This window comes from Heliangelus exortis, chromosome 29, assembly GCF_036169615.1.
Source record: "Heliangelus exortis chromosome 29, bHelExo1.hap1, whole genome shotgun sequence".
Lineage (NCBI taxonomy): Eukaryota > Metazoa > Chordata > Aves > Apodiformes > Trochilidae > Heliangelus > Heliangelus exortis.
In genome coordinates, this window is record NC_092450.1 from 3,296,923 (window position 1) to 3,313,294 (window position 16,372).

Genomic DNA, 16,372 nt, shown 5'->3' on the forward strand with positions numbered 1-16,372 from the left:
TTTTTTAATAATGAAAACTGATGAGTAGAGCAAAGAAAGGGAAATAGCAGAGACTGCAGACCTGACTACATTGGGGTCTCCTTCAATAACCAAGCCAGGCATTTCTTCAAATGCCTTAGAACAGAGGTGCAGCTCTCCTTTTACTCCTGAACAATGCAAGCACCATGCTCTAAGCTCTTCCAAGCTTTTCTCAGTATCACATTCTTCATGTTGCTCACCCTGTGCTGTTCTTTTCCAGCCTTCCAGATTTTTCCCCAAATCCACAGCACTTTGCAGAGTGATGGTCTGTGCATATCTTTCACCTGTGTAGGCCTTTCAGAGCATTTCAGTGGTAACATGTAGGTAACATTTAGGGAGAAGTTGCTATGATTCCAGCAATTAGAGCATGAAGATGCCAAACTCTATTATAAGAAAGCAACTGCTATTATTATAATTATCATAATCATTTTAACAACATCATTTAACCCAATCCTTTCCCCTTCCTGGTCAGCTTCAGTACTTTGCAAGCACTGAGCAATCTGCATCTCCAGTGGCCACGAGGTACACAAATACCTCTCAGCCCTCTGCAGATGAGGAACTGAGACACAGAAGCTGAGTTAACCCAAATCCAGCCAGGGGTGGAGTTGGAAGCAGGACTCCTCCCTCAGTCCCCTGGCTCAGCCCCAGAAGCTCCTGATCTGCCCCAGAGGATGCCATCTGTGACCCAACACTGGTTTAGTTTTTTGTTTCCAAGCTCCATGAAAGGCCACAAGCAGTCACAGCAAAGGTATGATCCGTACTAAAAAAATGAAACAATGTGTGGTACTGCCTGTGCATTGAGTAAACTCTGAGTAGCAGCAAGCACAGAGTTATCTTCAAAGACTTTTAAGAAATTGAATCTTTAGAGCAACAGTACAAGTGATTTGCAAGTTGCTACATCTATCTTAATTTCTTTTCCTGTAACACAACTGCTTTCCTGGCCAGAAACTACACACTTCTCTTTGTGCTAAACAAAATGTAATGGGCTTATGGGAAAGGATATCATTTTCTTCCAGCTTCTTTCACAAAACATCTGACTAACAGCCCAGGAGGGTTTGCAGATTCATGAGCACTCTCAGAAAGGAACAGGATGCTGGCAGCAGGGCTGGTACAAAGCTGCCAGTGCTGATAGAGCAGCCTCCATGTGTCTCCCATTTTGGGGATCCAATTCTGAAGCACTTTGGTTCCCCACACACCAGGAGGGGAGCTGAGTGACATCTTGCAGCACCAGGCCTTGGAAGCTGCAGAGAATTATAGGAAATTTCTCTATGCTTTCCATCTCTTCACAGGATACAGGGAAAAGGAACTGAAGGTAGCAGATTGTTGCTAACTCCCATATCCCTGGGAGGAATGTCCCTTTCCCCACACTTTATCTACACACATCCTGAGCTGAGATTTCTCACAACTGCCCTAGTACATTATAGCAATATGGCAATCAATTAAGTGCTCACTCTTGTCACAATAAAGAAGCCACCCAGCTTTATATAACTCTTTTTAATAGTTTTCTTACATTATAACATTTTGCTAAACTTACTCTGCCATAACTTACATCCTTTAATTTCTCAAAGTGCTAATAATTTAATTGCTTCCTTCCTGCAGACAAAGTGCCTGAGCTGCCTTCTCTCATACAGATCATTATAAAAATTAGCTGGCATGAATACCTAAAAGGGGCATTATATTCACAAGTCCTTATAGAAAACTGCTTTCTCCAGAGTGTGTGTTGTGCCTCAGGTGCAAAAAAACCTACCCAGCCACTTCCTTGCATACTGGGACTCAGTTCATGATAGAAAGTCACATAGAGAGGAAAGACATTACAAGACCTCATCACCATGTTGCTGTTGTCTAAGGGTGGCTACAAAGAAGTTACAAGGAAAGAAAAGGATTAATGGGTGCAAGTTTTCCCTGATGAGATTCTAATCGGATAAAACAGGGAATTTTTTCCACAAGGAGAATAACCAGCCATTAGGAGAATCTCCCCAGGGAAGCAGTGGATTCCCCAGTACTGGACACTTTTAAGATTCAGCTGGGTAAGGTGCTGAACCATCTTGTCTAGACCAGACTTTTAGCAAGAAAGGTCGGGCCAGCTGATCCCTGATGATTCACTTCCAACCTGGTATTCCAGGATCCTGTAAAACATCCTTCTCGGAAGTTGGATGCATTATTTCTTTTACTCACAAAGCTAATTTTAAATACTGCTGTTTGCAAAATAAATCAACTACAGATTGCAGGGGATACAGCTGGAAGTCAGGACTGGGATTTTTTGAACCAGTACAATAGATGGGAACAGTTACATCATGGAGGAGGACACAGGAGGGGAAGGATGATTAGACACAAAACTCAGTAGGTAGCTAAAAAAGAGGAGCTATAAACCCAGAAAATAATCAGCTCAGCAGGGATTAAAACATTGGAGTAAATCTATTGCTAATATCTTACAAGCAAGAATCAGTTCCCCTCTGGTTTGTATACAATTTCTGAATTCTTCACACCCTACACTTTAAGAAAAAAATAATAGAATGCAATTAACCACTCAGTTGCTGAGTCTGCAAAGAGAAATTCCAGAACCAGATACCCACATCTGATTAACCAGACTTTGTAAACAAAAGACACAGATTTGTACAACATGCACATGAGAAACAGGAGAAAACACCAAGCAAGCAAGCTACGTAATTTGCCATTTGTAACTTCTACTAACCTTTTGCACACCCTAAGTATTTCCTGGGATGAAGTCTGCAGCTTTCCCAGGAATCTAAGCCTTCTCTCATGTCCTGTTTATAAACTCTGCATCCTCCAAATTATTATCATGCAGTATTGTTACTATTTCAATTTTATAGAAACACAACACAGGATTCATATAGCTTACTAAAGAGAGTGCAGAACAGAAAGGAGTTAGAGAGGCAAAATGCTTTAAAGCATGATTCCTCATTTCCCCCCCACCCAGGCCATGTTTAGAGACAAGACCTTGCCCATGATCAGCAGGAACTATTTCACTTGGTATTTAATTCACCATCAAGACAGCTTTGCCATGATAATAACTTCCCCATTCTACTACTGCATCTCTTGGACTGGTTCCTTTCTTTATAAGGTGAAGAACTATGTGCTTTTTGCTTCCAGCCTAACAGCTTGTAATACAACTGAAATGTGTCAAATAACTGGACTCAGCTACCCAGACCAGGGTAGGAAAAATATTTTGCTGGTTTTGTGAATTTTCTTCTTCTTATCATTTTTAAATCATTATTTTATCATTATCATTAATTATTGCCTGGATCCTGGGACGCAGAACCAGCCTTGTTGAGAATATTTTGGTAGCCAGAGCTTGAATTATGTTAACTACAGATGCAAGAGTGAGGTATTTTCCTAATCTTGTGGAGACTTACAGAACTTCCCCAAAATAGAACTGAGAATACCTGAGGACTTGTTTTACTGTGTCTGCAGTGTGCGTGGGAACGGGGAGGCCTGGTCGTGTGCCACACGGGGTGGGAGTCTAAAAGTACAGGCTAAGCAAACTTCTGCCATGCAGAGCAGGCACAGCTGGAGCGCCTTTGCAGCCTTTCATGAATGAACTTCGGGAGGTTCTTTTTTTTATGAATGGGAGCTCCGTCCTTGAATGAGTATCAAAGAACTGCGATCTGATTGGCCATGAAGGCTAAAGCTACGCCCACTTTTCACTGGGTGGGGGCCAGAAAAGAGCTGGGATTGGCGGGCGTGTTTCAACACAGGGCTTCATTCACAAACTCAATGAAACAAAGGAGCAGGCGAGCTGAGCCCGTGAAGGAGGCGCCGCGCCAATGGGAACCGCCGAGCCCGGGGCGGACTGAGGGTGCGGGCGGGGCAGGGCGGGCGGTTCGGGGCTCCGCGTGGGCCGCGACCACGGCCCGGCCGGAGGCCGCTGTCCCGGGGCGGCGGGGGCTCATCCCGCCTCGTATCCCAAGTTTTGGCAGTTGCGGCGCGATCGCCGCCCCTGCGGAGGGTGGGAGTGCGGGAAGCCGTGCGGGGAGCCGTGCGGATCCCGCCGCGGCCGCTGCCCTCGGCAGGCGTCGGCCGAACCGGCCCGGCCCACCGGAGCCCCTCCGCACCCTCCCCAGGTGCCGGCCGAGAGTCGCGGCCCCGAGACCGCGGAGGTAGCCCCCGGGCGGCGGGATGAAGGGGTACCTGGACCAGCAGGTGCCGTTCACCTTCCCGCAGGTGAGCGACGGCTCCGCCAGGCGGGGGGCTCCGGGCTGGGGTTCGCTCCGGTCAGGGCTCCCCGTGCTGATCCGCTCCTCCTGCAGCAGCCTCCGGGCCAGGCGGCTTCCGGCGGCGGGGCTCAGCTGGACGCTCGGAAGAGACCCGGTGAGGCGGGCTTGCCGGCTGCGCAGGATTCGGAAGGTAACGGGAGTTGGGGGGTGGAGGGATGGATGGGGAGGGCGAAGGCTTCTGGGCAGGGACTAGGTCCGTCCCTTGAGTCTCTGCCCCCACTTCCTCGTTCCGCCCGGTATCATCTCCGTCTCTGGAGCATCCTGCTGTCCCTCCCCGGCGCTCCACTGAGGAAACGTCTCACTTTTCGTGCAGACCTCTTCCAGGACTTGAGCCAGTTCCAGGAGACTTGGCTGACAGAAGGTAGGCTCCTTCCCCTTGCTCATTTTGGGTTTGTTCGCCTTTCAGTTGCTTGTCTTCCGACGTTTGTACCGCTCCTTTGCTTCGTTTGCCACTCTTCCAACATAAAGTATTTTTTTCAGACTTGCCATCCTCTGGCTTCTGTAAATGAAGACGCATGAATCCCATTATTGTGCTGGGCATTTGCTTATGAATGGAACTTGGCAGTTGGCCCATTTTCCTGCTTGCAATTTTCGGTTCAGGCTACTTGTAACTGGTTCAGTTTTGTGCTAATTTGTCACTTATCTTTCTTGGTTGCCAGAACGTTGTAAATTTTTTTTTAAACAAACAATGAACTGTTCTTTTAATTTGGGGAGCAAGGTGCTTGTCTCAGGGTTTTTTTGAGGTTTTTTTGGGGGTTTTTTGTTTGTTAGTTTGTTTGGGTTTTAAGTCAATTCTTTGAAGGGACCTTCCTGTAATGCACCCACTGTTCAGTTTGGAGTCTTAATTTTTTTGCATTTTGACTTCAAGGAAGAGAAAACTTAAAATTCCAGAGAGACCCATTAATTCCAAGGGAAACTAGTTTTAAGCAGTATGGTGAATTTCCTCTAATTCAATTATTAAAACTGATCCATTTTACAGAAAATTCAAAACATATCCTTAAGTACAGACTTGCTAAATATGAAAGTGCTTACTATGATATAGGTACTTAGCAGATATATGAGAATAATAATATCAAAATAAGCATGGCATTTTGAGCAGAGTTATTTTCCCTCATTTTATCACAAGTAAAGGACAATCCTGTCAAACAGCTAATTTTTTTAAACCTCCAAAAAGCTCTTTGCTAACTAAGGAAGACTACTAAATGGAAAAAAAAAAAATCTTTCATGGTCATTTCAAACTTAAATGAAATTACATTGATCAGGCAGTTCTCTGGAGTATGAGGATTTTAAAAATGTAAGGAGACTTATCTGGATACTGTTCCAGGATTGAAACATTAGACTAAATTACATCAGAGCAGAAAAATAAGTATCAATTGCTGGTCATCTAATAGGCCTGCTGAAAAGGCACACATGCTTGAGATTGTTTTCTCTTAAATCTTAAACTTGGGCAGCTTATTTTATTGGCAGCTCTTATAACTGATATCTGGTACACTTTTAAGTTTAGGCTTCCTAATGTTTGTTAGGATTTTTAGCTCACTAATCTAATGAATTTTCATAGAATCTCTGGCAATCTGTTTGTCAGTAGCAGAATGTTGAATGAATTCATAAGTACATGTGTACATGTTAGGATTTCTTCATGTGATGAAGACAACTGAAAACTTAGTACCTTCCTAAACAAAGTAGAAGAAAAAGAAAGTGAAAATATGAAATACAGAATTTTTTTCGCTGCCTTTACCACATTTTGTTAAGAAATTTAGCTATTTTAATTTACTGTTTTATTTACAGTTCCATGTTAATGCTGAAATAAGAGTAACAAACCTAGGAAGGAAGCAAACTGGAAATATTAATTGACTAGAAACAATTAGACATATGAAAATACCCATTTTGGATGCTGTGGGAAACTCTCTCCATGTCAGCTTTATAGCTTTTGCATAGTCTTTCATGGAAGCCCAAATAAATTTAATGCCCTGAGTTATGAAGAGGCATCAACTTCTGATGTGTCACCAGTTTGACTGAAGGAGGCAATAAGCCTGAAGCTTTTTAACATGGAGATGATAATGTTGTTGTAAGGGAGGGAGAAATGCTGCAGTGTAAATCTGCAGGCAGAACTGTATCCTATAATCCCAAAGGGAAAGTATCCTTAGCCACTAAAGTGGACCCCAGCAGAGAGCTCACATCTTTCCTGTAGTGCCTTATTTCTGCCTTATTGCTGAATATACCATACAAAGTACCAAATCTAATTCTTCTCCTTCTCTTCCTTCCTCCCTTCCTCTCATGGCAGCTCAGGTTCCAGACAGTGATGAGCAATTTGTGCCTGACTTTCATTCAGAAAACTGTAAGTAGCATGCAAGTGATCAGGTCTCTTGGGGGAGAAGGGCAGGATACACTGTAAACCAAACAAATATGTAAATGCAACACAGATACCGAGGCTAAACTACTCGTTTCTACACGTTGTGATGGTGACATAAAATCCAGGCTAACTGTCTGTATCTGGACAAAAGAAAAGTATCTTTTTGTGTGGTTATAAGTGCCATAGTCCTTTATGCAGAGTTGTTTTAACAGATGTGTATTTTAGTTGATGTATGTGAATAATCAGGCACCCCTGACAGCTGAGAAAATCAAGGGTCAAAATCAGCTTTGACAATCAAGGGAAAAAGTCCTGCTATTTACACCTCCTAAAGCAAAAGAAATTTGCTGTACGTGGAATTATTGGTGTGTGTCTCCTCCAAGTGCTTTTTGGAGCTCTGTTTACCTGCATGGCCTCTGGCTGAGCATCTGTTGCCAGCGTGGCCTCTGTGAGATGATGTATTAGGGCAGAGTACCCCCGGAGAGCTGTGCTCCCCAGCCTACCTGCTCTCTGTTCTCAGGAAGTATCTGCTGAAGAGGCTGCACATGTGGTGTGTACAGGCTGTACCACAGATTCCTGCTCTGAGAACTGCTCAAAGCACTTCACCTCACAGAGGAGCTGAATGGTGCATAGGTACAGGTGTACAGAGAGGAATCAGCCCCACAACGCCGTGCAACTCTTTCTGCTTTTCTCACACTGGGCCTGCTTCAGTCCCTCTTCACAGCATGAAACCCTTTCATTTGGAAGCTGATGCTGGGCTAAGACTCATGTCTGAAGTGAATAAAGACTGTTCTGAGCAGCTCTGAGTTGGAAGCAGCCACAGGAACCCAGAGCCTGGCTTTTGACAGGCATCTCACGGCTAAAAGATGCCTCACTGCTCCCTGGGCATGTTCCTGGCCAGCAGCTAACTGAAAGCAGAAGTGTTTATTTAAAGCTGGTGCAGTCAGCACTGGGGCCCTTCTTATGCTGACATCCCTCTCTGCTGAGGGCAGTTTTCCCATGAAAACTAAAAGAAAGCATTTTTACTGGCTATTCTTGTCTACCTCCTTCCCCAGGACTCGGTCCTGCAGCACAACCAGGCTTGCTCTCTGAGTCATACATTTTGTTCCTTCCTCTTTTTGACCTAGAACTGAAGAGAGGGCTGATCCCATGTTTCACTCTGAATGAATGAAGCAGTTGTAATGCAATAGCCTGTTCCAGCTATCACGGGCTAGGAAGAATTGGCTGCTCCCAGCACATCCAGTTTCTTGAAACTTCAATGGATTTCAATGCACTGAACAGAGAATTTTATTTTTTCCCCTGCAACGTGTTCAGCCAATATGTTGCCATTTTCACATATTTCTACATATCTGTTTATTCCATACATTGCAAAGAGCTGCAGTGACAGAAGAAATGGATGCCCCAGGCATACAAAACCCCTTTTCTCTTTTGAACCATCCCTGGGCCTGGGGGTGTTTATACAGATGCAGGAGTGTCACACTTGGGATATTAAATCCATCCCAGGTGTGGGGCAGGCCTGCTAGGTCAGTGCTCTCCTACCTGCCATCAGTCTGGATGCTGCCAAGAGCTGCTTGGGAACAGGTCCCTCTGCTATGATTGATAACAGCCCCAGGACTGGCTGTGGAAGCAGCTGTCCCTGAGGAGTGCAGGTAAAAGGCTTTTCTGGTGTAGGCTAAAACCAGACACAGGCAAAACGAGTCAGGTTTGGGTTGTTTTTTTTTTCTCCCTCTTGCTGAAAGAATGAATTTTGGGGAAGGATTTTGGAAAAGTGGCCTTAAGATCCTGTGCTCTAGGAGTTGGCAGTCCTTTGGATAGCTGTCTGCTGCAGCACTTCTGAAGGGACAATTAATCCTTTATGTGAGGGAGAACTGGCCCGGGGATTGCTGGTCCACACACAGTTCAGGTCAGCCCTGAAATAATCTCAGCAAAAATTAAGTATTAACAGATCTGGATGTTACTTTCCATCCTTAAAGCTGTAATCACAGCTCTGAACATCCCAGGCTTTCTAAGCAGTACAGTGTAAGCTTGAAAAGGTGGAAGGGAAGTAAGCTGGTGAAGAAGGACTGGAGCTAACCTTATTAAAAATTTACAGTTTTGATTTGGAGGGCAGATATTTCCTGTTTGCAAAACAAGCCCAGACCTATGTGCCTTTCTGGGGTTACTTTTCTTTCCTACCTAAGTGTCAGGGATCTCCTAACAGCAGCAGCAGAGCTCAGAAGCAAGGGTGGATGCTTACCATGTCCATCAGCCAGCATAAGATTGCCTAAGGAACTAGTGAAGAAAGTTTTGCTCCCTGCTGGATTTAATTAAGCATAAGGCCTAACAGTACCCACATCCTATTTCCTGGTGCTATAAACTGCAACCCACATTTGTTATTCATGAAATTCTAACCAGCCCAGAAATATCCTTTGACAGACCAGAGCACAGAAAATTAAAAGGAACCTTTTTTATATTTTTTCTGGACTGTCACTGGTGGTTTTAGATGAGCAGAGCAGTAATGAGATTCCCCCAATCCCTCATTCAGGGATGTTGGACTCTTAGCATAGAAGTGATTCAGCAAAGGGAAACCTGCATTTGGAAGTTCTACAGGTAGCTACTGAATGCCAGTGTGGGAACCTCTTGCCCAGGAATCATAAAGCCAATACCATTAATAAAATTAGATAAATCCAAGGGAGGCTTCTGAGAGGACTGCAAGCTGATCTTTGAACTCTGAGGTATATTATAGTGAAAGCAAGGCCTTGTAAGTCATATTTCTGTTTTGTACTATGCTTTAACACTGATTTATTTCCTTTGGAAAAGGGATTTTAGCTAACTAAGTTGGTTAGGTCCTTCGGAAAACACTACCTGTAGATGTGTCTATGAGCAAAATAGCCTGGTGACAGCCTGCAATAGTAGGTAATACATATATTAGTATTTCCTCACAGAAAACCTTCAGCTTTTGTAGCTATATGTACAAAAACATTTGTAGTTCATTTAATGTCCTACAGGACAAACAATACTATAAGGAAGTCTACAATGTGTCACCTTATTGCATGACAATTCAATGCAGTGTGACACAGTAATGCTACTCCAAGGTGTGTTTACCAGGGATGTTCATGAAAGAGCATTTTGCATCACCCAAAGCAAAACTTCACTTTCATGTGCTGAAAAATGGAGTATGTGCATGCTGCCCCTTATCATGTAACAGAAAACGTCTGCCCAGCCCTGAACAGCTTAGGAAATACCCAATTCCAAATCCTTCTCAAAGTAAACTGGATTATCACAGAGCATGTTAGTACTACCTTAGATTTGCTCTTTTAAGGATGCTCTATCATACAAACCTTACTAAATCAAGGGCAGAGCTCAGGAAAGTCCAGGGAACAGCTGAGCATATTGGTGTTTTATTTCTCTCAGAGCAAGCTGAACAAGGACAAGGTGGTGGCATCTCCACTTTTTAGTGGATGTAAAAATCTCTCTCCATAAACAAGAAAAGTATCTACCTGATCTTTCATTTCTCTCCCACAGTAGCCTTTCATAGTCCTCCTGCAAAGATTAAAAAGGAACCCCAGAGTCCCTCCTTGGACCCCACAGTGTCCTGCAACCAAAAGCAACCATTCCAGTACCACAATGGCGAGCAGTGCCTTTACACCAGGTAATGCAGCTTGCACAGGGGAGGGCAGGAGCTGGTATGAAATAAGTGCTACTGCATTATCTAATAATGAAGTGTTGTGACAACACTCTGGTCTGCCTGCTGGTAAGGGCAGTGGGTGAGCTCCTAGCAGCCTGTTCAGGCTGCCATTTATTGCACTGGATAGCTCAGTAGTGTCCTGTGTAAAGTGGAGCTGGGCTTGCTTCTTTTTCCTGCTCCCTAGTGCTGCTCCTCAGCTGTCCTGATGTTGAGAGCAGTGCTGATCTCTGTCACACACCTCACACCACTGCTTTCCAAAATCTGTGCTGTACCTGACACCACCAGGTGGTGTCAGCTACACCAGTCCCAGCTACTTGGCTGAGTTACACCATGGTTTCTTCTTCAGTTTTCTGCTTAAAGGCTTATAGCTATTGTTGCATGGGGACAACCAATAATCACAAAATAAGTTTTTGGTGGTAGTTTTCTGGCCTAGGTGGATGCATAGAGGGACAGTGTGTCTGCCTGTGACACCTCCTCGGGTGCTGCCACAAGTCCTTCTCAGAGAACTGTAAAGCTCCAATATCTGTTTGACTTTCCAGTGCCTATGATCAATCCAGACAAGTTGGAATCAAGTCCCCCAACCCAAGAACCCCAATAGAGTCACCACTCCAACAGTTCCCTAGAGAGGACAGGAGCTTCCTGACCCCTGCTGGGCCACGCCATCCCACATCCAGCTGTGGATACCTCAGTGAAAACAGGTGAGTTACTGCCAAGAGGTAACCACTTCCCTGAAGGATTCCCAAGGATTGCCCTCCTTGGTGGTTCAGGGAGGAGGGCTGCAGCATCCACATTAAAAAGCTCCATTTCCAGCAATCACAAGATCCCACCATTGCTGCCTAGGGTTTGAAGATTAAATCTATAACCTTAAGTCCATCAGATTCTCTGAATGATGGGTTATGTAGCTCACCTTGGAAACATCTTCCATTGGTGTTCCTTCCTTGCCCAAGCTCCTACAGTCCCACTAACAGGCTGAGGAAGTTTCTGTTCCTCAACAAGCCCTTCACCAGAGCCTAGATCAGAGGTCCAAGAAGAAAGCAACCATCCCATGTCCTCTCCCCTTTTCTAGCTCTACATATCAGCCACCAGTGGAGATGTGCTGTTCCTTCCCCTCCTCCCAGGGCATAGCCCAAGAAGATCCCGTTGCCTATGAGCACCAGATGTCTGAGCCCTGCCTCCAGTACCCTCATCAGGGCTTCAAACAGGAGTACCATGACCCACAGTATGAGCAAGCCAGCCAGGTGGGCAGCAGCAATCAGTATCCAGCAGCCATGGTGATCAAGCAGGAGCGGATGGACTACGTGTACGACTCGGGTAGGCAGAGTTCTTTCAGACTGCATAAAGTGGGTAGTGGTAGGAGTGAGCCACCTCACGGGTGAATATCCTCAAAAATTTATAATCAGTCCACTCCCATCATCAGAAATGGAGAAAAGGGCATTCCCACTTTCACAGACAGTTTTTCTCTTCAGGGAAATGTGTGAGCTGGTAGCTCATGGAACATCATGTCAGTTTTGAAGAAATAATTCTGAAAACGTTCTGTAAATGGCAGCAGAAAGGAAGGAAACAAATGTGTTGGAGCTTGTACAGAAAAACTGTCAGATTCCTGCAGCAGGAGGGAACCTCCAAGTACTACCAGAGGAAAGCTGCTGTGGGTGCAGGGATTGCACTGCACAACACTGAGCTGCAGCTCACAACACTGTCTGGCCCTCACTACACTGCCTGTAGTAAAACATCCAGATGCTGCTGTACTCCATTAGCATCATCACAGCACCCCTGGAAAAATGTGATGCCTTCTCACCTGTGAAAACAACAGGAGGGAGCATACTTATCTTAAACTAAACTGTGTAGAGTTGCCATACAAAATTATCCTATTGTCCAAGGGTATTGTATTAAGAGTAGGGTACAGGTGACTGACTTGGCTGTCCTAGCTGCTCTGAAGGACATCAAAAATTTACTAATGTAATTCATGACTGGAAGCACAATAAAGGTAAAGTTGTGGTGGGATGGCTGGGACATTAAAAATAACTGGTCTGCCACTAACCCTTCAGGAGGACTCTAAGAGAACACTGGTTAGACAGCTGCACTTACCTATCCATCTCTGAAGAGCAAGATCATTCTGTCTCCTGTGCTTTTAATAAGTTTGTTAATTGTTCTGTAGATGTTCCTGGCTGCCCTTCCATGTACATAAATGTTGAGAGCTATCCAAGCCATTCAAATACAGAAGACAGATTAGGTAAGAAACTCAGTAACTGTCTTTTTTCCCTCCCACTGCACTGTTGTCTAGTACTACCCCATTTTTCTCTATGACTGCCAAAGTTTCTTTCTCTTTCAGGCTGCAGCCATGACAAGCAGATGAGGCCCTTTACTGATGATGTCTGCGTTGTTCCAGAAAAATTTGAAGGTTTGAGAAAGAACGGCTCCAATTTGGGTGTAAGATAGGGTTATCCAGCATCTTTGCTAGCCAGTGGACCACTGGACACATAGTTAATTACATTGTATTCTTGCAGGTATTAGCTGTGGTTCAAATCTCTTTTTCTGGTATCCCATTTCCTGAGCTTTTTAGAAGCAAACAGGCCTTCCAGCACATGTATCTTAATTGAGAGGTTCATCAGAGCTCTTCTTGGAAGAGCTGCTAGTGAATTGGCTGTTCTGTTTTATATGAACTGAAATATTCCAGGGAAACAACTGTTTTTGCACTCAGAAATACTTTGTTCTTCTCAGCAGGAGAAATCAAGCAAGAAGCCGTAGGGTACCGGGAAGGACCTCCGTACCAGAGACGGGGATCTCTCCAGCTCTGGCAATTTCTTGTGGCTTTACTGGATGATCCAACCAATTCCCACTTCATTGCCTGGACTGGTAGAGGGATGGAGTTCAAGCTCATTGAGCCAGAGGAGGTGAAACCATTTTGCTTCTCTGCAGGCTTAGGGGGAGCATCTATTGTTTCTAAGGCTGCAAATCTGCAAGTGGCTTTTCCTCTGCCCTGTGAAGGCACCTACCTACCAGTGGTACTTGCTAGAGCCTGCAGCAAATTAAGGTTCTTAGAAGAGGTCAAAACACTTGAGTCACACAAATACCAGGTTTAAAAAAGGCTGCTTGTAAGTTCAGAGTCTCAGCAATGCTGAGAATCAAATAACTGCTTCCACTTCTCCAGACACTTCAGTGTCAAGCTTGCAGTGACCTGTGCTTACAACAGATTTCTGAGTTTCAAACAAAGCTGAAAATCATGTAGTAGGAGGAAGAAAGGCACATGGGTCTTCCACAACAGAGATGTTCCTCAGGCTCCTTGTAAACATGTGATCTTTGAAGCTGAAGTGTGGCACAGGATGAAGGAGCCCTTTGGCATCCTCAAGCTTTCAGAGTAGTGGAGAGTGAGGAGAGGTGGTGACAGCAAATGAGTTCTGTAGTGGAAAGGAGAATTCCTCTCTGTGATACAGGGTGCTTCAGTTTGAGTTCTACTCTTGAAAAGATGCTTAATAACTATTGTTTGAGTCTATTATTTAAATGTTGCAAATGTTTGCATGTGTTGTGATACCAGCTCTCAAGAGAATCAGCTGGATAATGTTCTTTCACCCTTGTCATGCTCATTCATGCACTTTGATGCTTTATTCCACAGGTAGCCAGGCTGTGGGGTATCCAGAAGAACCGTCCAGCCATGAACTACGACAAACTGAGCCGATCCCTTCGTTATTATTATGAGAAAGGCATCATGCAGAAGGTCAGTTTGCAAAGCAGGTGGCAGGTTTTATGCCTTTGGTGATGCCTCTCTTGTACTCCAGGAATCCTAAGATTTCTTTCCTCTTAACCTCTGTTTGCAGCAGTTAAGTGAATCTAGGCAGCATACAGGAAATAAACCAAAGGGAAATCTCTTTCCTTTTCTGTATATGTCTTCAGTCAGGAGAGATGGAATTTATGCAGCTGCAAGGACAGCTGGACTTGGTGAGAGAAAGGCTGCCAGGGGGTTGGTCATTATGTGGTGTAGGGACGGGATCTCCCAGCTGCAGGGCACTGGGGAGGATAAGTATGGAGTGTAATTGTCACAGCACGAACTGTTGATGCTATTGTGATCTGGACAAAGAGTCATCTGTCAGCATCCCATTTCCCTGGAGCCACCAGAGCAGCAGAGAAGCAGGACAGCACAGGGAGAAGTTTACAACTCTGATATGTCTCAAGGCAATGGGCTAGAGCAGCCAAACGGTTTTGCAAGCCTTCTCCACTGCTAAAGGATCAGTGACTTGTGCTGGCTGTGTACCTGCAGCGTTCATCTTGATCTCTTCCCTCAGGTGGCTGGGGAGCGCTACGTGTACAAGTTTGTGTGTGAGCCTGAAGCTTTGTTCTCCTTGGCCTTCCCTGAGAACCAGCGGCCAACACTGAAGGCAGAGCTGGACCGACAGATCAGTGAGGAGGACACAGTGCCCCTTTCTCATCTGGATGAGAATGCCACTTATCTGCCAGACCTTGGGAGCCTCCCTCCACATCTCTACAGCAAAGGCTACACATATTAGCATCGCCAGGAGCACGCTGTGCCACCCTTGCTTGTGTATATAAGGAGATGTCTGGTTAGTATTCAATAAGTAACCACTTTTTCCCAGGCCAGCCTAAGGTGCATTAGGCTATGAAATACCTATTCTGGTCAGGAAATTGTTCAGGTACACATGTGAATAATCACCTGACAGCTGACTGGGCTCTTGTGTGCTTGTGATAAGATCCTCCTGTTTATTAGGATGGGACTCACCCTCAGTGACGCAGACATCATCAAAGCAGCAGAGCTGCAGCTTCCGCAGCATCCTGGGTAATTGCTTCCTCCATCCAAAACAAGTGAGTCTCTGTCTTTGGCAAAGGAGGAGATGCTGTCCCACTGGGCTTTTTTCAGTTATGAGGATGCTATAACACTGCTGCTGACTCCACTCCTCCAGTCCATGTACTGAATCTCTGTATAACCCAACCTCAGCAAGGGATGGCTCTGACCCACATGGACTCACCTCTGCAAGGCCAGTCTTGCCCTCTTCCCAGGATGGCTGCAAAGCAGCACTCCCTGAGTCTCTCTTCCCTGTGCTGTGAACTCCCCTGTAAACTCCTTTCCCACAAGGGAATAGAGAATACCTGTCAGGTTCTTGAGCCTGCCTACCCTGGCTTTGGCTAGAAAATTATCTGAAGCAAGAACCTAGTGGAGGTGTGTTTAGAAAATGCTTTACAAAGTAACCTAAACCATACATAGTTCTTAATATCTGAATATAGATTTAACCTTCACAGATGTTTGTGTGTTTGAGGGAAATCCTGATATAATAGAAAGGCAGCTATCTCTGCAGTCCAATGCAAAACATGCAACTTAACTGGACTTTGACTATTTTTCCACAATAATGAACATATTTGGGCACCACATGATGAGTGAGAGATGCCTCACTTTTTATTTGGTAGCTCTTACAATGTTCTCAGTTACACCCAAAGCAGTGTAGTACATACATATAGAAAAAAGTCTGTTTCCTACTGCTTCAGATTTTTGTTACAGCTGCTGAATATAAAGCATTGGCAATGCTGCCAGTGTGGTAGCCTGTAGAGGAAATTCTGTATATGAATTGAAAGCTTGATTTCTCCTGAGGACTGACCCCTGCATGGTTAATGCCAACCCTCCCAGTTTTGTCCTTGGGCACGAGGGCTGGGAAAAGCAGCATTCCCTACCAGAGGAGAGGCCCTGGTACTCAGAGCAGTCTGCTCTGCTTTTGTGTGCCCTGTGCAGTCCAGAGGCTTGGTGTTCTGGCAGCTCCTGGCCCTGCTCCTACCAAGCAAGCACATTTCCTCTGGTGTCCCAGAAGTGAGGGAAACCCTTCCAGTGATATAAGCTGCCTTTACTATTTATGAGTGTAAAAATACTATAGTTAATAAATTGGTCTATATCTTTGGCCAGTGCACCTTCTTTGAGCCACTGGCTATTCTTCCCTTCTGTCCTTGCTTTGCTTATCTCCTTGGCACCAGCTTACAGCTTTGAGTAGCTAATCCAGAGAGTTCAGGGATGTGTGTTCAAGAAATGAACACTTTTTAATCCCTTGACATCCTCACAATAACCAGTCATATAACCAGGACTGGAAAATTCACAATGAAATACATAACCTC

The 16,372-nt window shown here is 44.9% G+C and overlaps 1 protein-coding gene across 2 annotated transcripts; it reads left to right on the top strand.

The window, feature by feature from the left end:
* Positions 1-3,794: 3,794 nt before the first annotated feature.
* ETV4 (ETS variant transcription factor 4) lies at positions 3,795-16,160 on the top strand. Of its 2 annotated transcripts, none has more exons than XM_071728510.1 (12): positions 3,795-4,200; positions 4,287-4,383; positions 4,567-4,665; positions 6,535-6,588; positions 10,105-10,231; positions 10,807-10,965; positions 11,334-11,578; positions 12,423-12,497; positions 12,597-12,665; positions 12,986-13,158; positions 13,878-13,979; positions 14,545-16,160. In XM_071728510.1, exons 1-12 carry the CDS (start codon positions 4,156-4,158, stop codon positions 14,764-14,766), a joined length of 1,467 nt encoding a protein of 488 aa, XP_071584611.1. In that variant the 5' UTR covers positions 3,795-4,155; the 3' UTR covers positions 14,767-16,160. The 2 variants fall into 2 exon arrangements, with proteins under 2 accessions (XP_071584611.1, XP_071584610.1); XM_071728509.1 differs by having other exon boundaries at positions 3,796-4,200; positions 4,567-4,614.
* The last annotated feature ends 212 nt before the right edge of the window (positions 16,161-16,372 follow it).